Below are 26,049 nucleotides of genomic sequence, written 5' to 3' on the forward strand. Positions count from 1 at the left end.
TCTATTTTGGCATCTGTCTTTACCATTGTTTTCATATAGTTTTATGAATCTTAGCAAATTTTTCATGCGTTGTCATACCCTAGAGATTATTTTATAACTTCTCTCCCCTTTTTTAAGACAGCAATTTAATGTCTGGATTTTCTTCATTTGTGATGCTTTTACTTTTCAAGGAAATGAGTTAGTGGATGAACGTTGTAAGCAACCTATTTCTGGAACCCTGATTGATGACATATGGCATTCTTTCATTCTTTGGAACTAGATGATTTTTTAGTTCCCTTCCAACTCAAACCATTCTATGATTCTTTTGTACAGTGACCCCTAATTTGCACAACTTGCTTAAAGCTAAAGATCCATCCATTCTGTAAGTGTAACAGCAGCAATATCTTTCAGGAAATACACAACAAGGTGCATATTTTCTTTTTAATCCCTTTAATTCCTTTTTTTCCTCTAATGAAAAGTCATGTATTTTGATGTTTGCTGATTTCCTGCTCTGAGGAAGAGAACATTCCTCTCCATCCTTAATAGAAGCATATTTAAAGTCTGTTGTATTCTCCAGGCATACAGTAAGATCATGTTCTCTTGCATTTCACAGTGGATTGTGAAAAAAAAGTGATACAATTGCATAATGTATACTCATGGCATGTAATTTGGAACATATTCTACCCCAAGACTTTCTTGGTTTGTTTGTTTTTATGAATGGGTCATGCTTAGAAACCTCTATGTTTTTACTGATCTACATATCAGCTAACATTGACAGATAGCAACTAACCCAAAATAACAACAGGTGGTGTAGATAAAAAAAAAGGCTTTGGCTTTTCAAAGATCTTGGTAGACAAGAACTTAGTTTCTTGAAGCTGGGTCATTCTCTCTTTTCAACCAATCATCATGGAAAAGCAGAGAGAACCCTTTCATTGCAACCTCTTCCTTCCTTATGGTATTTACACTACAATTTAGACTTATTTTTAATCAAATCGGACAATTTAAAACAATTTCAAGACATTTCTGTATTCAGATAAATGAGGTTCTCAAAACATGATACTTTTTTTAAAAAGCCATTTTTCCACAGGGTAAATTTCCTCAACAGGGTTTTTTTTCATTCCTGTTTCCATATTTAGAAAAGGTAGGAGTGTAAATAAAACTAAAGTCTTTAGGTGTGAAGAAACAGGAAATTTCTATTTAGCATTCAGCAGTTAGATGTTACCTGTGTTTGGAAAACTGTGTACCAACATCAGGCTTCAAAGTTAATAACTCTAGTTCAAAGGCAAATTGTATCTCATGTTGATCTTCTTAGGTGAGGTTAAAATTTGCTTTCTCCAAAACTCTCAACAACTTAAAAACCAGACCTATAATTACAGTGTAATTACCACATAACAAAACCTTGATTGCTTCTATTTTAGGTTATGGAGGATTTGAAAAATGACAGATTAAAAAAAAAACCACAAACAAAATAAAGTCCAGCAACAATAACAAAAATCCCCAATTATATCAAAGGTGATGGAGAAATTAAGCCTGAGAATATATCCAACCAGAAAAGAACTGTTCAGCCTAAGAGTCCTAGCAAAAGAGTCCTTAACATCAATGAATTGTTAGAAAAACTTCTGACATACTTTCTCTCTCCTTCACCAGCATCTGCAGGGAGAGAAAGTCCTCTGTGGTACTGTGTCACGAGCCAGCACACAAGGTGACAGTCCAGTGAACCACAGTCAAGAGAATTTGGCTTTTTACAGAAACAGTGGTCTGTACTTCTTGTATTCATCCTAGAGTACTTACAGCTACTGCTGCCACTTGTCTGGAACAGCAGCTGCAAGATGTTCAACATCTCCCTCCCATAGACTACGACTTCTGGACTTCCTTTTTCTGATGCTCTCTCAATCTGGCAGATAGAGACCTTTATTAGGGAGGCTTCTCACTGAACACTTTATTTACTGTGGGTGATTTGTCAGCATCCCAAAAGAGCTTATGGAAAGATTGTCCCTAAGGGTTTGTCCACTAGTGGCACTCAAGAAATTAATTTGGAAATATATTGAGGAATTTATTATGGGCTGAATAATCCACATGAAAACTGTGCAGAAAACGTTCACTTTGAATTGGACTGGTCTGAATCAAGTTAATCTTTATTTCAAAGTAAGGACAAGAGTGTCTGAACATGTTTAATTCAGTTTATGTGATTTACTGTACAGTCACTAATTTAATTAATTTAGATTAAATTTTGAGTTTTTTCATGTTGAGATTCTAAGGACGTAAAGGAGGAGAAAGTTTAATAGCTGGGAATTTTCCTTTCTTTCTCTATATCAAAGGCCAAACTGGTTAAAAAGCATTGCTGGCAAGTTGTTCCCACTGATTAGAACCTTTCAGTGACTCATAGTCACAGCATCTACCCTATTACAGTTAAAGCATTTACGTTTTTTGACTGCACATTTGCATCTGATGATAAACTCAGCCTCATGTTAGTAAACAGAATTTCCCTACAGAAAAATTATGCAGTTCTCACCAACATGTCTAACTCTTCATAGGAAAAAATCCACGAGCAAGTGTTATTCTCCTTCTTCCTGAAATGAGCAGAGACTAGAAAATGCTTGGTCTTATCAATCCAATTTGATTTCTTGTGCTTGTTAATGAATTTTCAATTTGGGCATGGAAGAACGCAAAGGAAAAATATTTTTGCTTTTTCTATTTTCTTAGCAGCATAAAATTCAGAGAAGAGAGCAGAAATTTTAACAAGTGGTTCACTGGTGCCTACACATATGTGTGTGCTGATATAATATAAAATATAACCGTATAAGTAATGAAGACAGATTCTATCACTTGCAAAACCAGTGGGAGCTCTGGTTTCCAGACTTTCTTGAATGATGGTTCTTAAATCCTCAAATATGAGGCTGGCTGTATATCTGATTTGCCACAAAGCAAAATATTGAAGATAACAAAAAAAATCTATGCCTATGCATTTTTATTGAATACAAAGTAAGGTATCTAATGCAAGGATTATTTCACCTGAGAAGAAACTGGTTAAAGGAAAGAGGCAAAATAAAATTGCTTTGGGTTTCTCTGTGTGCATATTCTCTAATGAACATAGTAAGTCTTTTTATATTAACTGTGGGATTTTGGAGTCTAAATGTGTATGCACGGCTGAGAAAACACGATCAGCTCTTGTGAGAAGAAGTGTACAAGGTGCAAAGGCACACCCTGTCCTAACCTGTGAAATCATGTCAGCACTGAGTACACATTATGCCCTAGAATTTCTGCAAGCATATATCTTTGTTCCAGGTGTTACACCCAGTCAAGTTTTTTTTCCGACTAGACTGATAGTACTTTGTTAGCAGTTGTCTGTTCCTTCTGAGTTGTTCATAATCTTTTAGTAAATGACAAAGTTTAATTTTCCTAACCTTCACTTCTAGCCACTCCAGGTTATAACAAAGCCAAGCCAGGCTCACTGACCCTCCTGTTTTAGGCACCATTAAATCAGCAGGATGCACAGAGAGGCAATGGGACCTGGCAAGAGAGCTTCTGGTGGCAGCCACTGGAGATCAAGGCTGGCTGGTGAGGTAGTGTGGGCATGCTGCTATGGAGGCAACACACTGACTGAGAGTCTTGTGCTTCTTGAAAGCATCAGTTTTCCTGGAGCTAACAAAAAGTTTCCTCAATGCTTCATTGTCAGAATCTATGTTCACTCCCACTTTTTTTTTAAAGTCGAACCTGCATATTCCCTATTACTCTGATTTATGAAGCTTTGTTCTGATAAATTAAAGATGATCTGTGCTTAAAGATTTGGTTAGCATAGGGTAGAGGACACATCTGGCCAAAGAAATCAGGAATGGTTTTGCCTACAAACTTGTTTGAATATAATTAAAAAACTGAGAGAAAACAGTCTCTCAGATGCATTCAAACATCTGAAACAAAATTTCTGCTAAACAATTATATGATGGCTTTATTGGTTTGTTTAAAAAGGATAATATTTTTTGATCACAGTATGGGTAATTTCTGGTATTGAGTACAATGAATCATAGGTTTGTTTAGTAAACAAGTCTACAGTGTAATATTAATAGCTTTTCTTGGGACCACATTAGCCATTCTCTCGTAGCAAATCTTTGCGAAAAGTTTCCTTCTATTGATTTCACTAACAGTACTAACAAGAAGGGCAAAAAAACGACTGTGGTATATCAAAAGATGAATGACACAGCCAAGGATCTCAAAGGGAAAGGATAAGTCAAAGACAGGCTTTGAGAAACTACCAGTGACAGACCAGAGGCAGCTCTAGCCCCATTAACCAGTTTTGTTTTATTGCAAATATTTCAATATTGGATTTTTTCCCTTAATGCCACATCAATTACGTGAAAGTCTGTCTGGTATTGAATTTGATATTACTGCCAATCAACAGCCCGTTCGACAGAGATTTATAGTAACAGTGAAATTCCTACCAAAAACTGCCAGTTTACAATCAGAGATTTCATTTAACCTGAAACTGGCCAGTGCAGACTGTCCTGTAAGGCCACCTTACCCAATGTGAGCTGACAGGGAGCGAAACTGCAGAGCCTGATGGCCACAGCAATTACCTGGGAGCCTGGAAGAATGGAGTGGTGTAACAAACACAGGTAGGACTGCCAAAGGAAAAAGGCTGTCACTGCTCATGTCTGGGATGTAGCAGATGAGGTAGAGAAGGTGGAAGCAGTGCCTGTAGTGACTATAACCAGATGTAACTGGACTGGCAGAGTTGATAAATGAGAGTAGTTCTGCCTCTGGGGTAAAGAGAAAAGTTGAGTAAAAGGGAAGATGAATGCAAACTTGGGAGTTGATTCAAGATGCCATTTTTCAGAGCCAAACAGGATGTAGGGCAGTCCCTCCAAGAAAAGATGGCTTGTATTGCTTGCTGGGCACTGCTAATGCAAGGAATTTTCGTCCTGCTTTTTCTTCCTAGGTATTCTCTGGTTTGGTATTTCCATTCTGGCTGGGAAAAAAATGAGACCTGTCCTCAGACTTCAGATTATGAATAGAAATTACTGTGTGAGGAGTGCTGAGTAGATGACACATTGGATCTGCGTGTGTGCCTTGGAAAAGCAATGGGTTTGTGAGCAAACTGTATTAGTGTGAATTTAATAAGGGTTTTTATTCGTGGATGCAGGTAATGAACATACACTGAGTTCATATGTCTGTATGGATCTCACACAGAAAGTGAAGTTAATGTCTAAGAAAAGATAGGGGAAGGAATTGAACATCTGTTTAGAGTACCTAAATAGCAAAGGCAGATCAACTCAGACAAGTGCATATATATTTATATTTATATTTATACATATGGGTCCAAGAATACACAAAAAGAAAGAGAACAGATCATCAACAGAGAAATGAAGAGAAAAATATTTACAAAAAGTGAGTTCCAGACAGAAAATAAAATAAAGGAGCCAAATCACTACAGCAAATGCCTTGAAGGAACATACGTAAAGCTTCAAACAAACAAAAACCCCCAACCAACCAAATAAAATTGGAAAGATATACCATTTAATGTGCAAGGTAATATAAACTGACATCAAGTTTACTTCAGAAAATGTTGCCAACCATGTTGATTTTACAGGCCACTATGCCAGCCATTATTATTGTAATTAAGTACGTATAGCTTAGCTATAAATAGTTAGGTCAGTATAACTACAGCTGCACTAGAAAGAATTTACCAGTTATGTCAGAAGAAAACAGATTCAGAACAGTAAAAAACTGTTTAGTCAAAGAGGCAGATCTGAATATCAAAGGAAAAAAAGCAAGGAAAACCACACAGAATGAATAAGTTGCTAATTTGCACTTAGCAAAATATTTACAAAAATACTGCTATTAAGTTAATTATTAGCAATCTGTAATCAGAATGTGCTTATTTTCATCTTGCTGAAATCAGCAGAAAAACCCACCTGAAGTGAGGCTCCTTTCCACAGCCCAAAGAGCCTCATTTCTTTTTACTGGCCCAATATTTTTAAATGTTGTACAATGTACTGTGCACAATTTTTCAGTGTGACCCAGCAGCAGGTTCTGGAGTAAGAGAGTCTTTTTCTGGAGATCAGTACTCAAAGCAGTGGCCAAACATTCCTGAAGAGATGGAGACAGTTATGAGTGGCCAGATTTTCATAAATGGCTTATTAACAACCTTCTTTCTCAGAACCTGAAAATCTCGGAAAGCTGCAGCTTTCCTGAGAAGAGATACATGAGAGTAACAATTCTTCTGTCTTGCAAAGTCAGACCAGCTTGTTCAGCATTATTTCCTACTGCTTGAGTAAAAGACATTTTTATCATCTGTTAAATGGGAAGAAACTTCTCCACTTATGTGCTTCTTTCTAAGTGTTCGGCTTCATTTGCATCTCAATTCCTTCTTCTACTGAACTATCAGAGAAATTTCCCCAGGCACAAAGGTTTCTGTTTTCCATCCTTGTATCATGATTGAGGCGGACATGGGGGAACAGAGCTGCAGTGCAGTTATGCTCCAACACTGCATTTATTTTTATACATTTATGTACATATTTATAGGCATATTTGTCTCCTAAGCATAAAGAACATTGCAGAAACATGCTCTTGCAGATTAAAAACGAACTTTCCTGCTGATTCCAGTAAAGTTACTCTATTTTTAACCCAGAGGTTCTGCTTTCCCTAAAACTGAAACTCAACCCAAGGAGGGCAGCTCCTGCAAATACTCCACTGAAGACAGAGATGAACAAAATGGAAAATTGCCATTATTTTTGCCCATGCCAAAACGTAAAATGACTTCGAGTTCACAAGTTGACCTGCTAAAAACACATATCTCCGAATGGGGTCTAGGGCAGTAGGGATGCTCAAGGGCAGAGCCTCGAACCTGGGAACACGGACTGTGCTGACAGAGGCCTCCCGCCTCCAGTGTCTCTATGTGTTTTCTGCTTCTTTTTAAGATAAAAGTACCTGCAGTGTAGGTAAGTGAAAGTGTTTTCCGATGGAAATAAGGTTTATACAGAGCGGTTTGTCCGCTTGAACCCACAGCTCTGACGTGGGCAGACGGCCCGAGCTGCATGAGCGGCATTTCCCGACCCGGCCGACCGGTCTCCGGCGCCGTCCCCCTCCCGGGGACGCGGGGATCTTGAGAGCGCGACCGCCGCGACCTCCCCCCGCACCCCTCCCGCAGCATCACGGGGGGAGCCCGCGGGCCGCCCCCGGGGCCGCCCCTCCTTCGCCGCCGGGGTGGGATCGCTGCTCTGCCCTCCCCAGGGCAGGGCCGCCGGGTCCGGCGCGGAACGGCGGCGAGCGGGCGCGGTGCCGGGGCGATGCCGGCGGTGCGGCTGCGGCTCCCGGGCTGCTGCCTCCTGCTGCTGCTGCTGGGCGGCCGCGGCCCCGCTCGGGGCACCGCCGCCCTCGGCCGGGACGGGGTGTCTTCCCTGCGGAGTGAGTGACGCCTCGGGGTCGGCCCGGGGGTGGGGGGCGGCGCGGCGTGCGGAGGGCAGCGGCGACGGCCCCGCTCCGCGGCGGGCGGAGCTCTTCGCCCCTTTCCCCCTTCGCCCCTGGCCGTCCCGCAGCCCCGTCCCGCCGTGCGCGGCGCGGGGGAAGCGCGCGGGTTTCCCGCCCCGGGCTCTGCGGAGCCCCGGCGGCTCCGGGCGCTGCAGGATTCCAGGACGTGCGTTTGCCGGGGGTCAGCCCGGTCCGCACAGCCGTGAGGGGATCTGGGGGGACGAGGGGCCGGGAGCGGGCACTGAGCCCTGAGGACCTGCCCCGCGCCACGTGCGTCCTCCCTGCTCATTTTTCCGCTGCCCGTTGCGGTCCTCCATACCCGGAGGAAATATGGATAGGTTTTTTTCTCATTTCCAGTAAATTCCAGTTACTTTCTCTGTTACCACATAAGCAATTCTCACTGGTTTTTTTTGGGTGGGGGAAAGGAAGTGGAAGGTAAGGAGGAAGGAAATGAAGATATCTTGTCTTCCTAGTTTTGTTGCAGCCGGTTATTCCCGATTAGCTCTGTTGAACCCAAGTAAACAGGAACTTGGAGGTACTGGTCAGCAATCAGGTCTTCATCTGGGGCTGCACATCAGCTTCAGGCTTCGCTTCTGGAAGTCTGTTTCTTGTCACCTTGTCCTGTGGAGAGGCAGGATGTAGGAGAAGCAGCAGTTTTCCAAAGGCTTCCCTGCACCCTGTCAGTTTCTGAAGCATAGACTATTTCCCAAATCCTCGTTCGCGAAGCCCAGCCATGATATGATAGACTATCTCCTTTTCTCCTTCTGGGTCTTCTGGGGCTTGCAAGTTCACAGAGCCTCAGTTGCAGGTCTTCATCTGCAGGACTTTGGGCACAGAATTCTCCCTGACACCAGGAGCTTTGTAATAAAACTCGTCTTTGTGAGCAGCTGTAAAATGGATGATGTAGCTTTGCAAGCTGAAAGGAGGGAGGCTGGAGGCATTCCCAAGGCTTGAAGTTGCTCCAGTTGACTCATTACCCCACTTGAAGACAGGGCTGAGCTGGGGCCTGTGAAGTTGTCACTGAGTTTGCCATCTCTCATGTCTTACTTCTGCCATGAGCTGGCCATTACCAGGTAGTCCTCAGGCCAGCACAGCTCTCTTGTCAATTGCGTTTTGTAGTTGGCAAATGGAAACTGCATTTGGAAGAGGGTTGTGTGGCTCAAGAATTATGGGCTGGCTGTTCTTGGCCTAACGTGCTGCAGAATGAAAAAAAAGGACGTTATTCACAGAGATCATCCAGCTGGGTTATTTGTGTAGGCTGCGCAAGAACCTTATCTTTTCTCAGCAGTCATTTCAACTTTTAAGAGCCTTACAGATAAAGGGTTTCAAAGGCTGAGAATCCTCCACCTCTGGGTTGTGGTGTTGCTCCCCCTACCCCAAGAAGGTGCTGTATGGGACCTACCGTGTGCTGTGGAGGTAGATTGTGAGTTTGATGAAGAAGTCCGTCCAAGTGTGAATCCCAGTATCATGGTGAATTAACCTCATTAATCAGTGTTTACTGGTGGTGACATCCCAGTTTTTAGTTATCCCAGTTTGTTATTAACAGTGTATTTTCTTGGTCAACCTGGATAAGACTGCCGTGGGAAAGGCAGACCATAGTGTGAGAGGCAGAAAGCCTTTCTGGCCATGTAGATAGAGACTATATGTGTTGCCCTTGGAAGATTGGGTTGGATAAGAAGGATGAAACCAGCACAAACTACAAAACTTCACAGAAAACGCTGTGAAAGCAAAGGGCCAAACTGAGTATCTGTCACAGTGTCTGATGGTTTTTCAGTGAGCTCAGACACATGAGAGCTATAGAGATACAGTGGATTAAAGGAACCTTGCTCTCCCCCAGATGGTTAAGGACTTCACGAAGAAGAACTGCCAGGTGCTTGGGAGATGCAATTATATACATTAGGCTAGTTCTCACCTGCTGCCTGTCAGAAGGGCTTGCTCCTGCTCCTACACAGGCTCCCAATCTCTATAGCCACAGGGTAAACAGCCCCTTTTATTAGTGATACAATCTGCAGTGCCCCCTCTCTGTAAGTCAGGCTGCCTGATGTGCTCGATGCAGAATCTGTAACTGAAAACCTCTCCATAATCTCTCTCTTCTGCTTTTTGTGTACACATTATATTGTTAAGCTGATCTCTTTTATGTCTGTAACACTGTGACACTGCTGCTTGAAAAATCTTCCTGTTTTAGGGCTGAAGCTAAGTTGTATGTACTAAACTAGGACACAGCATCTGGGTAGACCTCTGCATCTCATATTTTATTTGTGGGCTACATCAATTTGAGAGGACTTTTTTTATTATTATTATACTTAGTGCTTCAGTATGTTAGGTGTTATGAATTGCAGCAGTTTGAAAGTACACATGGCAGAAGTTATCGCTGTAAAATTTCAAGGCAAAATGGAAGAAGTGCTGCTCAGGTTTCCAGTGCATAATCTCCTGAGGCATAAAATAAGTATCTCGCATATAATGTAAGAGGAACTCCCTGGGTTAATTACCATTGGATTTCAGAGTGAATCAGGCTTATATTTTACTGATTTCCAGTTCCTCAGCTGCTCTCATTTTTTTCAATCTCTATGCTCAGTTTAACTTTTGTTCCTAAATCATTAAATAGCTGACTTTTTTCACATACTTATAGTGTGATGTCACATGGTTCAGTGAATTTCTGCATGATTCCAAGAAACCTAGGATATCAGGCTAACTGCACAACATCTGCTCTTGCGGAGGGTAGGCATGTGTAGTTGAACAATATGCATCGTATAGGGAAGGCATACTTTAACCCTTGGCTACCAATTCTCATGGTATAGATAAATCTTACCCTTTCTGTATCCTATTTACAATGCAACTTATTTTTTCTGTCTCTATAGTTGCAGCGAGTGAAGAATGAATACTGTAGAGAATACGGTCATGTCAGCCTTAAACTTGTTAGCTTTTATTTTAATTGCACTCTCCAATCTACCCGAGGGAATTATTTTACAATATACAGCATGACTTCGTGTAACATTTAAACCTTTACTCCGTTACTGGTATTTCTTGGTGACCAGTGGATTTTTTCCTTTAAACATGACTGATGTTTTTGGGCACCCCATTTTTTTTTTGGCTATCCAACTTGAGAAATATTGCTTAGCCTTATTTTTACACGCTTGCAAGTATTCCACATGTTAAAAACTCAACTGGAAGTAAATTTAAACCAGTACTCTTATTTTTTGAAGTGACAGTTATTCTGATGGATATTTTCAGTTTTCTTCCTTAATATCTCCAATTAAAACATTTGTCTTTTGATACTGTTTGTTCAATTGCAGTATTGTACAGTCTGAAAATTTGAGGTTTTTTCTCCCCTACAGATAAAGGGATATTTATTATCCAAAGTGAAGATTCCAACTTGTGCATTAAAGCAGAGAGAGTTGGCCTTGTTCTGGAAGACTGCAGTCAGTCCTCAGAAGACATGTTATGGAAATGGGTATCCAATCGTCGTCTTTTCAACATAGGTAGAAGTACCTGTCTTGGACTGAACATCAGTAGACCAGAACAGCCGTTAAGTATGCTTGAATGTGATTCAACTCAGTACTCATTATGGTGGACCTGTGATGGAAAAGCATTAGTTGGTGTATCAGAGTACAAATTAGCTGTTGAAAACAGCAAACATATTGTGGCCAAAAAAAAATCTACTTGTCAGTGGAAACAGTATATGTCCTATGATGAAGACGTTTGCGAACACCCATTTCAAGGTAAAAACAAATTTTTGTCATCAAAATGTAGATAGGAAAAGTTTCAGAAATTCTTTTGAAGGGAGTTGAGGTGCTTATGATCCTTTCCAGTTTCTATTGCAGTTTTAGACTCGAAGTTTGTCTTTTTTTTTTTAATATGTGATGGTTGAGGTGAACATACCACACTAGTGATTTTTTTTTCATTAAATGGGCCTCAAAAAATGCCTGTATCCTTGCAAAGCAGGAAATACTCATTTCAAATCCTCTGTAAAATAAAAAAGGGAACTAAGGGTTTGCTGTTACCTGTCCTGCAGCTTTCATTATCAGATAAACCCAAAGAGAGATAAGAAAGAATTTGGAATTCCCATCACTGAAAATCAGTCTGTAATTGCAGTGTGCATGGACTGATGCTTGTGGTGTTCAGTACCTGGCCTCTGAACATGCTAAACTGTGAAACACAGGTCAGAATTTTGATTAATCCTGCTGTACAGCTAGTGAAGATGTAGGAATGTAGCTCAAGATCCAACTTTACAGACCTGAACAGTTTTCCAGGTATAAGGGCTAAGACAAACCCACTGACTACAAACAGCAACAGCCCATACCTTGATCCCTTCCTCGGCATTTCTGTAGAAGGAAGGACCTAATATTTGCACAGTGTGTCTTAGGCTGGAGCTGTTCATTCTCCCCATTTGAACTGGGTGTTTGGATTGGAGATCTGGTCTCAGTGGTTTCCTCTGTAGGTGTAGCTGTGCTCGGCCTCTGTTCTTACCAAAGCCCTCTCGGGACCTGTGATAACTGGGAAAGCACTGCAGCATCCAATCTCTTCTTTAAAACCTCATGTAATTTATACTTCAGACCCGACACTTGCTGTGTACACATAGTGAGATGAAAGTAGACCTGGTCTAGCTGTAATACTGCTACATCTGTGAGAAGAGGATTGCCCTTTGGCAGGCACTTCTAGCCTGGTTTAAGGACCAGAGTATTTAATTGCATGGCAAAATCTCTTTCACCTCCAGGTTCCATTTTCCCCCTTCCACCATAGGTCATGTATATGCAAATGCAAGCGTGTTAATCCATCAGGTTGGGGGAGGGAGGATAGTTACCTTCAAAGAAAAAAAAATATGTATAACTATGGTAGGAAATCTGTGGCTATTGAATTTGGTTTCTTGCCAGGACTGAGGTAATCCCTTGTAGCTCTATAGCTAGCAGCATGGTAGCAGGCAGACAGAGGAGCAATCCTGATTTCTTTTGACCAGTTCTTTGTATCATCTCTTCATATCAGAAGGCTCTAAAGGGGATTTACAATGTGTAAACTGCTCTTTTATATGTGCACAGCCAGCCATTAACTTTAGAAACCTCTATGAACCCGACAGTATGTAATGATTTTGCAGTTGAAGGACTTTGATCTTAAAGCTAGCAACTTGGGATCTTTGACAAACAATTTCATTCGAAGTGTGATTGTGGTTATTTGACCTATTTTAAAAGGTCTTAGGTTAAGGAGACACTCACCAAGGTAAACCTTTTACAGCTTTCAGTTGCACTGGATTCTCTCAATATTTTGATCCTCAAAGTACAAGAGGAAAATATTTAAATATTTTGGAAGGCATTGATTGTGACAACAGACGTATGTAATGTCAAAATTTTAGCTATGTTATTATTCTCTGTGGGATAAAAGCTTATTTTTAAAGTGTATTTAGTATTCCTTTGTCTTTTAAATTTCCTTTCCCATAGAATGACAAAGAGAATGGAAAACACATTAGAAATCCACTTTATAAAGAGTGGGAGGAGCAGGGAAAATAATGCTAAATTACTTGTCTGTCATAGGCTAACAAATAAGTAAAGTTTACATCTGAGCATGGACTGATTTCGCTAACTGTTGTTTTATGTAGTGGTTCTGAAACATAAGCACAGGCTTTATGTGTTAATTGGTCAAGTTTGGGGGTTTTTGGTTTTTTTGTTTGGGTTTTTTTTCCATCCTGGTTAGTTACGAAAATGTGCCTTGTGGTGACAAATTTCATAAACTGTTATTTCCAGAATCTACTGAAATTATGTTGCTCACACCGGGAATGCTGTGTTATCATTTATAAATTAAAATTAGAAAATAACTTTAGACACTCTATTTTTATCATTGCTGGTAAACGCATATGGAAATGAAGAAATTTTTGTGGTCTGCATTTTTTTAGTCTCTGCATTTTGTTTTTCCAGAAACATACACCTTGCTGGGAAATTCTTTTGGTTTCCCATGTGTTTTTCCCTTTAAATATAACAACAAGTGGTATTATGAGTGTACTAGAGATGGAAAGGAATCTGACTGGTGTGCCACAACAACTCACTATGAACAAGATGAAAAATGGGGTTTTTGTCCAAATGCTGGTAAGATGTTCCTTGTCTTCTCTCTCCCTCTTCCCCCCCAAGAGGTTGTTCTTCATTAGTAATACTAGGATGCACTCTGGTTTTGGATTACTTCTCTTCTGGTAGAGGGGAATGTCTCTTTAAAAAACACAAAAGCAGGCTTTAGCAAATTTTATCATAATTTATCATGCTTAACCTTTGGAGACTTAAGTCCTCATCCCAAAAGCAAAACTACAGGGAGTGAGCAGAAGGATATTACTCTGTGCAGCCCATTGACCTTACCCTGCAGCTAAACATCTCTGTACTCTGTCCTAGTGATATATAGGCAGCTTTTCTGAAACACATAAAGTAAGGGTTGTCTTGCAAAGTCACATTCTGCTTTTGACTGCATTACATCTTGCACATTCCTTTTCTTCTATGCACTGCTTGGACACATCTTGGGCCTAAAACACTAAGAAACAATAGCTTTAAAAATGCTTGCTGTTGAAAAGATTTTGGATGTATAATCTTTGTGAATAATTCAGTTTCTTGAATAAATAAGCAAAATAGTATCTTCTAGCAGCAGAAGGGAAAAGCCTTCCCTGCTCAAGCTATGTTTCTTAAGCATCTTAAAAACAGCTGTAAATGTGTCTTTGTAATGGGGTTTTTTGGGCAATTGTTAAAATAGATGGTATTTTCGGCCTTGCTTATATTTTGTAATTATAGTAAGTTTATTCTCTTGAGTACAAGATTCAAGAAGATCCAGTGACTGTTGCTCCACAAGTTGGGTGAGGTGTTCATAGTTTGAATATTTCAACATTCAGCTTTAGAAACAAATGGTTATCTGGAATAAATTAAAACATACTCTTTTGGCTTTATGAGAGCTGTGAAAATCACCACCAGCTGCAGATCAGTTCCTGAGCATTTTATCAACCATATGAAATGTGGAGCAACATTTTATTTCATTAGTGCCCAGTTTCCTTATGTTCTTTAACAAAGAAACAGGAAAGGTGATTGTAATCGTGCTTCCATTGGGATATTGCTGTCATTAATTAATTGAATTGTTCAAGGTGTTATGTTTCTGATTAATTTGGAGTCTTGGAATGTTGGTGATGAGTCTGTTTTTGAGTAGAGAATGACTGTGACATTTTTTGGAAGAAGAACCCCAACACACACATTTGCTACCAGTTCAACCTTGTGTCTGTGCTGAGCTGGCGTGAGGCACGGGCCACCTGTCAGCTGCAAGGAGGAGACCTGCTGAGTGTCACTGACCCCGAAGAGCAGAACTACATAAGTAACTTAAGCAGTAAGTAGGCATTTCTCTGGATACCTTGTAGGAAACCTGTAGTTGGTTTCCTCTTTACCCGTGCAAAGGGGTACATTTTGGAGCTTAATACTCTGTGTGATGTCTCTCCCACTGCTGCTTGTGGGGCTTTATCATGTAACACACCTCAGCAGCTGTTTGAAAAAGCAAGGATGAAGGTAAGTTCCCACCATAATAAACTGAAGTGCAGAAGTGGTGATATGTGTTACACAGGGCTGTAATTTTCTTAATTATCCCTCCCCACAAGGACTCCCATTCATTCTGCAGCTGTGATTAGGGAGTGTGTTTGTTTGTTTTGGAGAATTATACAGGTATCTACCTTCTCTGCAATGTACCCTGGTGTCCCTTTCTTCTGTTAAGTTTCCTTTGTAAGCTGGACTTCACCAAATGTGAATGACAAGAACATTTATGGAGCAAGCATCTCAGAAAAAATGTGCAGAGCCTTCTGACAGCATGGCTTTTGTGGATATTTTAGTGTATGTGGAGAAGATTAAGCTCAGGAATGGGTGGTAGAGCTCTAATGCAAAAGGTTACCTTGGGTTTCTTGCCCATTCCTTCCCATTATTGCTGGTTTTCAATAGCAGGATATAAGCTAACAGGAAGTTTTAAAAATTATTTAATTAGCTTTCTGATATGCATACAAGATGGTAAAGGGACTGAAAATTGTTTGGTTTATGGAAAGCTGAAACGGGCTAGCTGTTATGTAGCTGCTTGTTCTAGACTTAACTTCTAAGGTCAGCAACAACTTCTGCAGGAAGGGTTTGCAGGATGAGTGGCCTTTGAAGGATTTCAGACTTCTGAGTTTATTCCTTTTCATCTTTGTGTTGGTTAACAAAGTAACAAGTTAGGAGAGCAGATGTGTCTGTAGATATTTTAAAATATGGGGAAAGCATGGAGTAATACTTTGTTTATTTTTTCTTTTTCAGGGCAGTTAAACGCCACAGACATGATGCTGTGGATGGGCTTGAATCGCCTGGATGATGATGCTGGCTGGCAATGGTCAGATGGAGCACCACTGGTGTTTGTGAACTGGAGAGCAAGTACTTGATGTTCCTCTTGCATATGTTTTAGCAGCATACACTGCTGTTCCTATAGCTATATTCGAAAAATGAATTAAGTGAATTTTTTTTGTTGTTGTTGAAATATTTGTTCGTATTCATTAACTGAAAGCCTTTCTAGGGATGTAACATAATTGAGGTTAGATCTGTTCACAACATTAATGGTCTAGCCCTTTTGTCATTTACTTTTAAAGGTATTTTTAAGATTTTTTTATAATTTTGTGCTTCTCAAAAATGTGTTTGCAGATGTCTCTGATAACCGTTTTAGAGAAAATCATTGTGCAGTGATTGATCCAAAATCTAAGTATGGCTGGCACAGTTATTTATGTGAATCTGGATTGCCTTTTGTATGCAAAAAATATTTAAATAAGATGGAGCATGAAACATTGGGTAAGTCTCTTAATGTTACTGTATCTTATTTGTGAGTGTGCAGGGAGAACAAGTGAAGCCACTTGAATATAAAGTCAGCAGAACAGAGTCTTAGCTGCACTAAATGTGTCAGTTTGATAGTTTAAGTTGAATACAGTTTATTTTAACGGATGTATTAACACTTTCTTCTGTTTAAATTCAGTTGTGGAAAACATGTTGAGAGTCTTAAAACTAACAAATAATTTTAATATAAATAGCACTTAATGGATTCCTTCCGTGATCGAAATGCTCATTCTCTTTATATTACAATAAGAGCCATGGATTTGCATTGAAAAATAGGTTTTCAGTGTGGATCGAATTAATCAGTGGCACACAGAAAAGAAACTTATATAAATGCAGCTCAAAATTTGCAGTTATTTTTATGCTGTGCTGTACTTTTGGTATACCAAAAAAGCATTATTTGTGTTTATATAATGAATATAGGATATACAGTACATAGAATGACTCAGATTGCCATTCTGTGTGCAAGTTAAACACAGAATTGAGTTTATTCTAACATAAACATTTACTAAATAAAAGCACTTTACATGGGTTCAACTTCTTCCTGACAGCTTAAAAGAAAATTTGGCTGCTTGTTTCAGATAATGAGAAAAGAGTTATCCAAACCTTTTGTAGGTAATGCATCTGAAAAAGCTTTATCTGTCTCTGAATCATGTTCAGAGGTAATAATGGAGATACAAAGTGTTTTAAGCTGAATTAGTGTTTGCACTAGTCCAGCAGCCCACATGGCTGAATCATCAAATAAAGTGGAAGAAATTTCAGTTTGCTTGGTAAGTGATGTTCCATAGAGGATGTGTTTTGGCCTCCATAAGTCATCTTGAAAAACTTTGTTTTCAACATTTGAAGATTAAAAAAAGATAAAAAATCTCTGAATGTGTTACGAACATAGCATAACCTTGGCAGTTCTATCTAATATATATGAACTCTGTATGCTCAATTAAAAGATACATGGAAGTATTATGCCACTCGTTGTGACACTGGCTGGTACCCACACCGTCGCAACTGCTACAGACTTCATAAAGAGGAGAAGACCTGGAACGATGCTTCTCTCTCATGCCAAAGTGATAATAGCAGGCTCGTTAGTATATCCTCCATGGCAGATGAAGAGCTGCTAATTAACTTACTTGAAAGTGGTGAGTTTTGGGAGTTCAAGCATGCAGTGTTTCTTGGTGTTTTGTGGTGCTCTTGTGCAGCCTTTAACATTTTTAGCCATCTAAGCACTGTATCACATGGCATGCCCAAATTTTGTTTACAAAAAAAGAAAACATGATCATGCTGCTCCTAGGAGTCTTATAAATGTATAGAGTCACCTTCTCCAGTAACAATTCTTAAAATATGAATCCACAGATTAGACACAGTGAGGCTGCAGTAAACGTAGGTAGCTTTTGTCCTTTCCAGTTCTTGCTTATTTTCAAAACTGTTGCAAAATATTCAGTGATCAACCTTATAGTAGAATTGTGCATAGAAGCAAAACCAATTCAGCGTGGGTTTTGCTTTCAAGCTGGCCTCGTCCACACTGTAAAGTTGCTGCTGCTAGTATGAGGTCAGAGTCCCTTTGATGTCAGCAGGGTGTATCAAAGGAGTTCTGCTGGTTCCCATTGTCCTAAGAGGTAGCATAATTATACAAGGAACTTAATGATCAAAAGCTCTTTGATGCATCGATGCCAAGACTTTTGTTGTCATAACAGCCACAAAGAAAAGCGAATATTTTTTGCCTGCCACTGACATCAGTGTACTGGCAGAGCTGCACAGTTTTGCTGGGAGTTTAAGCCTCCCAGAGCTTGGGCACAGTCACATGTGGAGATTAGGAGATTAACCACTGCATCATCTTCCACCCCTCCATAGATACCAAATACCATTATTTCCAGTGATGCTGCAATGGGTAGATGTAATTGTTCTCAATTTATATTCAGCTTCAAAGTCTGCTGCTTCTCTCTCAGGCTTGCTTCAGGCTTGTCTTCAGAAGAAGGGCTTATGGGTCTGAAAGCCTGACTGCTTTTTCTGTTTGTAGTAACTGGCCAAGTAAGACATTACATCAAACCACAAGCCTTGTCCTTCCTAGGTCTGTCAGCCACTGTGGCTGCAAATGTGCTGTCACTGTAGCCTATAAGCACTCGGAGAAACCTAAAGCTCAATGTGCATGGAAAGATTTTAAGAAGAAATATTTCACTTCAATGTCAGTTTTTCTCCACCGTTCACTTCAGAAAAGAACATATGCTCCTAATCTGTATTTTTTCGGGATTTCAAAGCATATTATTGCATATATTGGTCTATTTTTGAAACAATTTGGTTTTCGAGGGCAGTAGAACATAATCTCATCAGTAGGGTTTCCTAAAGCTTATACAACTTTTTTTTTCACTGAAAGAAGGACATTCCTATGAAAATCCCATGAGTAATTTTTAATAGTAGTGTTGATATTACAAGAAAAACAGGCTTTATTACTTCACCGTTAAAATCTGAACTCACTTATTCTTTTACAGAAAATGTAACTGAAACATGGATTGGATTATACAGTAATAACACCCCTGTTGTTTTTGAGTGGTCAGATAGCACCCCAGTAAAATTCTCTAATTGGCATAGCCAAGAACCTAACACCTTTCAAAGAACAGGACAACTCTGTGTTTCAGCACAAGGATCTGTAAGTTTTCTTTTTGAAAGAATTAGACACTTTTATTTTAGGTCATAATAATTTTTTTTTTGCTATGCGTACTTCTTTAAACCATGACCTGGAGTATGACTTTGTTTTTTGATTCTTAATATATTCATGTTATGATAAATGCAGTGTAGCCTTTAGAAACCAATGCATTTTCCAGCACTGATGCACAGAAAATTAATTATAGATTTTGAGCTTATGTTCAATAAAAAATGGTACATATGTAAAGCTTGCCAAATGGAAGAGAACCGATATGAGTGGGTAGTTTGATAAAGTATTTTAAAGTCCAAGTAGTATGTATTATAATTTATGATGCATCAGTTCTGGTCTTGAAAGCTTCAAATTCATGTTTTGAAAAACTGTCAGCTGTGCCTATATTATCTTGGTGTCAGTATCAATAAATTTTATGTAGCATTTTTCAAAATCATGGTAGTCTAGGTCTACATGAAATTATAGAAGTTTACAGCAGGAAAATTGACTTGAAATTAGCCAGGGGTTGTAAAAATGAGAGTAATGTTAAAACAACACTGTGTCCTGTGCTATTGGTATTCATGGCACTGTCAGTTTTTTTGTAATTTGGTCATGCATTTACTTTACTTTTATAAATAGCAGTACTTAAATTCACTAATACATGACTTACATAAGTAGCACTATAATCTTCTTTTTTTTCTTTTTTGCAAAGTATGTTCTGGCTAAGTGGGAAAACTGTATTAAAAAGAACTTCTGTTGTCTCTACAGTAGTGGGTCCAGGTTGCAATCTTTAATTCAGGGGAAAGCTGGGGCAATTTCCAATGACCTGGAAAAGTAGGTTTCTGTTGGAAGCAGAAAATAGGACTTTGGTAAAATTGTGGGGTTTAGATTCACAAAGTCATGGTTTACTCAGTTTTAAAGTGTAAACAAACAAATGAAAGTGAAAAATACAAAGGAAAAGGAGGTTCAAGATAAAAATTTTCAAGCATTACTTTTGGTACATATCCAGGATTTACAGATCTGCAAAAATTATATGGTACAAACTTTGTAATATCTTGAGTAAGGACTGTTCAAATATAAAGATTAATCTTACGAAGAACTATGATAACTAGCAAGAAAGTAAGTGCTCTGGCATGGCCATAGTGTTAGTTCATTAAGATGCATTACATCCCAAAGTCTGATTCAAAGAGACAAACCCATTTGTAGAATTGATTTGAGAATCCTGCCGATGGTGTTGGTAGAAATAAATGGTCTATCTAAGGACAAATATATGTAGTGAGAAAAATTATCTATTTTTTTACTGGAGAGTTAAAAGAAGAGGAGAGATTGTAATCTAATATGTGTATAGATGTGCATGAGAATATGAATATGTACAGAATATACTTCTTTTCATGCCTTAGGAGGGACGTTGGAAGATAAAAAAATGTGAAGACAGATCTTTCTACATTTGCAAAAAAGCAGGAGAATTTGATAATGTCTCTCCTGAACTGGAATCAAGTTGTCCAGAGGTAAGGGAGTTTGTGGTTGTTTTAGAACTGTACTTATAAAATAGAATTATATGGGAAACTTCTAAATGCAGCTACAGAACATGTAGATGTAAATAGATAATTGTAGTTTTTCATATTAAAGACAGCATGTTTTGCTAGGAAAAAAATCTGATTGTTTAGTTTAGAAGTATGTAAACTAAATTTTAATGTAATATTAAAAGCTTTCAAAAGATGCCTTTCATGGCTTGATGTGTTGTCAGTGGTTGTGACCCAAGTTCCTATTTTTTCTAGATCAAAAGTGAAACCCCTTTTGTCCACCATCTGTGCAAATAATGACTGTTATGTGATGCCTCATCCCACACATGGTTTTCATACATTGAAATGGAATGTCAGGGTGAAAAACAATCAGTTCCATTGACATGGAGAGTGAACTCTTCCACTTGTGCATTAGCTTTCCGTTTGCTTTCAGACACAAATGGGAAGGAGCAGAGCTGTGTCACTAGGACATTGCATCAGGTCTTCAGGCTTTTAGGCTCTGCATTCTGCTAGTAAAAAAGTAGCATGTAAATTATGATTTTATTTGCCATCAGTTCTTTTTCACACTATGAGAAGACCAAATTTTTAGACTTTGTTTTATTCAAAACTCTAGCAGAAAAAATCTCTCTTCTCTAATTTGCCTTGCTGTTTAGCTCATTGCCTTCCTTTTTTTAATTTCATGTTCTGTTTCTTGAGAAATGAAAAAAACACAACCAGTTCAATTGAATTATAAGAAGGTTGAAGCCGAACTGTTTGGAGTCAGCTGCAGTATTTCCCCAGACATACACTGGTCAGATCCAGCGTTCTTCTCATACCATTATGGAAGTTACTGCTTTGTTCCATCTTAGCATTTCCAAAAGTTTTGGGTAATTGTATTAATTTAATTTGGACCTATGTATTTCAGCACTCAAGAATTTTGTATGTTATTAGTGTGAGAAAGGTTTTTCACAGTCCTGACCAGGTAAAATAGTGCAGAGCATCAAGATTTCATTGACCAGCTGTAGTCAGCAGTTTGACAGCACTTCAGCTTCTCAATCCTCTGCCTCTCAGGCTCGAGACTCAAGACATTGAGTCACTTGTCATAAGTATTTCAGTCTGCTCTCGCAAATTTCCGACTCAGGATAAATTTCTGCTTGCTGATGTTTCACACCCTGTAAAAACACATGCTCAAACCTCTTCTTAAGTCTTTTGGCTTTGATAGATCCTTTTCTTTCCAATATGAAAAAAGTTATATTTAGTTAATCAAAGAAGTCAGTATTAAGTGTACTCAAAGCTATGTTTGATTTCAGACATTTTGTTTTGTCAACTTACTTTCAGTGTTCAATATATTTGTTTTGCTAGTTTTTGTCCTGACTTTCTAAAACTAGGTCTTTATTTGATCCGGAGCTTATCCCTTTCCCTTCTTTTCTCCTTTGCTGTTAACATCACCATCAAGCAGTATTTGATGGTGTCCATCTGGGTCCTGTGGCTTGCTCCCCATTGTGCTATTTTGTGACCTTCCCTGCAAGCAGCACCTTCCTCATGGAAAAGTGAAATCATCTGGTTCTCCTCTCTGTGTGTGGCTTCAAGATGGATTGGACAGAGATAGTGTATTATGTCTTTATTCTATGGATTGTTTAAAACATGCAATCAGGCAGGTATGCCACATGAAATCACACCAGCAGAGCTCACACCAGTCCCAGTGATGTATTCTGGACACTGTGGCATGTAAAATAGTAAGAAATAAAAGATTAATAATGAGATGAAATGAGGCAGGCCGACTCAGTGTTCTGGGTCATCTGATAAACCATGAAAATGTGTCATTTTGATTCTGCCTTATTAGAGTAGGATGATGGTTAGTTTAAATTTTGTTTTTAGGATTTAAACTTTGAAATTTTGTTAAGTTTATCCACATTCTCAGTGACCTTGAGGGTAACTGCTCTTCAGCCACAGTAGAAAAGAGCTGTAGCAATGCCAGTGATCATCAGATAGGAAGTACAAAAGGGGATCAAGTTTTTAACACCTATACAATAATTAATAATCTATAAAATAATGTTCATTTCTTTTAAGGGATGGGAAAGACATGGTGGATATTGTTACAAAATCGACAGTACCCCTCGAAGTTTTGAACATGCTTCCAGTGGTTATTTCTGCCCATCTGCACTTGTATCAGTAACAAACAGGTAGTTAATCCTATTAGACAGCGTGAAGATACCTCTAACAAGAACTATTCTAACTTAATAAAGTGTTGCATGGCAAAATATATTACCATTATGAAATAATATTTGTGTGACAGGTGAGCATAATTACTAACATTGGCTAAAATCAAAGGTGTGCTTTGCTTTATTTTTAATTGAAAATGAATTTAGAAAAAAGCAATTGTTAGGCTAATAAGCACTTATAGCAATGTGCACACATGAGCATGCAGGAATCTGAACAAAATGCTTTCTAAAGAGCTGTATGACATCTTTAAGAAACTTTATACTTAGAAACTATACAGAAAAATGAAAATATGTTTATTTTTATAATGAAAATATATAAAGATTTCATCCATATAAATGTTTTACAAATGCTTCTATTTATGTATGCGTTTTATGTGAATTCTCAGCAAATAGGGTAAGAGAGTAAATGTTTGAAAGCATTTGTCACTGTTTTCCCATGCTTTGTTACTATTTACCTTTGTTCCAGCTTTAGCAAAAGCTTCTTCCTCTGCAGATGACCAGATGCTTGGGTTTTCTCTGCTTTCTTTGTGATTTACTCTTTATGTTGGATTCCCATTGAAGTCTGAAATACTGATAGATTAATTACTTAGATACTTTAGCTACTATGTATTTATTGAGTAAAGAAAACCAACAAAAAAACCCCCCAAAACCCCAAAACGCAAGGAGGAAAAATCCACTCTCTTTAGGCTAGGGAAAGTACTATAACCACCAGCAATCAGATGGCTAGTAGCCAGAAATTTTAGGAAAACACAGGCTACCCGAATCAGGATTTACATCAATGGGAATTTTTCTTGCCAGGTGGTTTCAGGATTGTGCACAATGTGTACAGTACTGTGCTGCAGTGTGACAGTAATCCTTTCAGGGAGGACAAAGGACAAATTCTTGCAACTGAGCATTGGCAGCCCAAATGTTGCAGTGAGCTGAGGGAATGCTGCACATCACTGGAAGCATGTCTTCTCTCTTTTTCTGCTTATTTTATTTTTTTTTTTAGTTTCTTTCTTCTTTCTGTGTGTAGCCATCACTAATTACTTCCCAGTTCCACTGTTGAAGTAGCAATAATATGTTATTTTAGTTTTGGTGGGTTTTTTTGGTTGGTTGGTTGGTTTGGGTTGGGTTTGGGTTTGGTTTTTTTTTTTTAATTAATGCTGAGGTTTGTTGTCTTGGTGTGAAAAATGCACATACTTTTCAGTTATTGATCCTAAAATATTCATTAAATAGTAGGTTGTAGAGGAAGTAAAATTGATATAAAAAGAGAACATATAGAGGAAGTGAAAATTAAATATAAGTCCTGAGTCACTCTCAGTGTTACAGATACATTCCATTTTTTACATTAATGTCATTCTTATGGTACCTAGCCATTCTTTTCACCTTGTGTAAAATCAGGAAGTCATGTAAGTCTTCATGAAATTAGGAACTTATTTTGCTGTATGTTTTTTCATAGGCAGCTGATTAAATGTACTCTTAAATGAAGTATTTTTGTGTAGTCCTATACCAATTATGTCAGAATTAATTGCACTTAAGTGACAATTGTGTTACTATAGGCAACAATTATTACTTGCAAAAAGGTGTATATCTCTCACAAAACTTCAGTGAGGAAATTAAGGAAAAAGTGATTGATTCTTTCTGTAGTCAGATCAGCTAGTGCTTTTGGTCCTTCATTTCTGGTTTTTTAGTGCTCATTTGTGTTTCTGGTTCCAAAAGGATACTTCTGTGCAAAGATTTTCCTTTCTTCTAGATCTTTTTCAGACCTCACTGACTTTTCTCCTTCATACAAGGAGTTTCTTATTTTTACTTGTGCATCATTAATATGTTCTGTCTTTACATCTTGTAATTCAAGCATTGAGCTTACAAGATCTCAATCTAGTGTTTCTTTTATGTGCTCAAGTGCTGAAAAAAATTAGAGAAAAGTTGTGACTTATGCTACAGACTTTTTCCTGAAGTTTCCCACAGCATTCTATAAGGAAAATTAAGTACCACTTGTATAGTTTTCTCTTCTCACATAATTTAAATAATTTCATGAGAGCTATTCACTGAAATACCAATTTACCTATTGTATTCTAAAAAACTTTATTTTGATTATTTTATTAAGGTTTGAACAAGCTTTTATCAACAGCATGATCCACAGCATGGTAAAATCTGAGAGAACTTATTTTTGGATAGGATTGCAAGACCTTAACAACACAGGAGAATATTTTTGGCTAAGTACAGCAGGAAAGATTCGCTCGTTGAGCTACGCAAACTGGAACAAGTACCAGCCACGTGAGTAACATGCTGATAAAAAAAGCAATGGCTTGGAGAGTGGGGAGTGTGCTCTCTTCCCCGTGCCACCAGTGGCTTAGCAGTGACTGAAGCATCCCAGTCCTTTCCTCCCTGCCTGGTCAAGAGAGCAGAGAGATAAGCTTACATCTGCCACTCCATAACTTCCTACCACGGATTGAGTTAGGTGAATTGGCAGTTGTGGAGAAGCTGTGGAGCTTCCTTCCCAGCTGTCCACCCAGGTGCTGTTATTGTGAGCTCCCAATTGTGGTTGGATGCTGGATGCCACACTTCCTACCTGCTAGTTTGGTGAGGGAAATATTAATCTAGTGTTTCTTTTATGTGCTCAAATGCTGAAAAAAGTTGGGAGAAAAACCATGGATTATGCTACAGACTTGTGCCTGAAGTTCCTCACAGCCAGGCCATTCTTGCATAGACAGCTAATCCCTGAAAAATTCTTCTTTTCCAGTGAAGTGTTTTTCCATACATTTCTTTATGGACTTCAATACATTTGTTGTATATATGATATTTTTCAAAAAACATGAATAAAACATACATAATGTTTTTCATGCATTTCTTTATGGACTTTTCAACGTCCTCCTGAGACTCCCAGCAAAATGTCCTAGAGATGTCATGAGTTTTATTCAGTAACAGTCAGAGTTTGAAATTTGCATTTTATATGAAAAAGAAGGTCAGACATTGACATACATTTCTGTGAATAAGAGCCTGTATATAGAGGTTTCTTCTTTTTCCCCTTTAGTTTGTTGATACTTGGTTTGCTTGTTTGATTTTGTTTGTTTTATAGTAACTCAAAGGAAAGCATTCCAACAAAACAAAAAGTGAAAAAGTAAAACAATTGTTCAACCTTTGAAACATAAACCTCTTAGCAATACCTGAGAATAGAGACATAATAATAAGACACTCCATTTCACTAATTGCTTCTCAGGTTTGGACTCTTTACGTTTATTGCTTTATGACTGCATTTTGCAAAAGTTCTGTTTTTAATTGCATTTCTTCCTTCATTTTGTGAGAGGAACCCTTTGTCATGGTTCATTTTACAAACTCAAGTCAGCCAAGATGAGCTTATAAACTGGCTGCTAACCAAAGAATTTCCAACTTTTGTAACTTCGTCAAGGTTTTGTCCAGAAACTCATGCTAATAAA

The 26,049-nt window shown here is 38.6% G+C and overlaps 1 protein-coding gene across 1 annotated transcript in view; it reads left to right on the forward strand.

Moving 5' to 3' along the window:
* The first annotated feature begins 7,313 nt into the window (after window positions 1–7,313).
* PLA2R1 (phospholipase A2 receptor 1) overlaps window positions 7,314–26,049 on the forward strand; it is a 39,950-nt gene continuing 21,214 nt past the window's right edge. The window contains exons 1-11 of the mRNA XM_027637222.1: window positions 7,314–7,380; window positions 10,779–11,162; window positions 13,347–13,514; window positions 14,605–14,778; window positions 15,723–15,836; window positions 16,101–16,244; window positions 17,228–17,416; window positions 18,764–18,921; window positions 20,307–20,414; window positions 22,479–22,591; window positions 24,720–24,889. Coding sequence (XP_027493023.1) covers window positions 10,880–11,162; window positions 13,347–13,514; window positions 14,605–14,778; window positions 15,723–15,836; window positions 16,101–16,244; window positions 17,228–17,416; window positions 18,764–18,921; window positions 20,307–20,414; window positions 22,479–22,591; window positions 24,720–24,889 — 1,621 coding nt within the window. The 5' untranslated portion in view covers window positions 7,314–7,380; window positions 10,779–10,879. The remainder of the gene's footprint in view (window positions 7,381–10,778; window positions 11,163–13,346; window positions 13,515–14,604; window positions 14,779–15,722; window positions 15,837–16,100; window positions 16,245–17,227; window positions 17,417–18,763; window positions 18,922–20,306; window positions 20,415–22,478; window positions 22,592–24,719; window positions 24,890–26,049) is intronic.

This window comes from Corapipo altera, unplaced genomic scaffold (genome assembly GCF_003945725.1).
Source record: "Corapipo altera isolate COAL_440 unplaced genomic scaffold, ASM394572v1 45, whole genome shotgun sequence".
Classification (NCBI taxonomy): Eukaryota; Metazoa; Chordata; class Aves; order Passeriformes; family Pipridae; genus Corapipo; species Corapipo altera.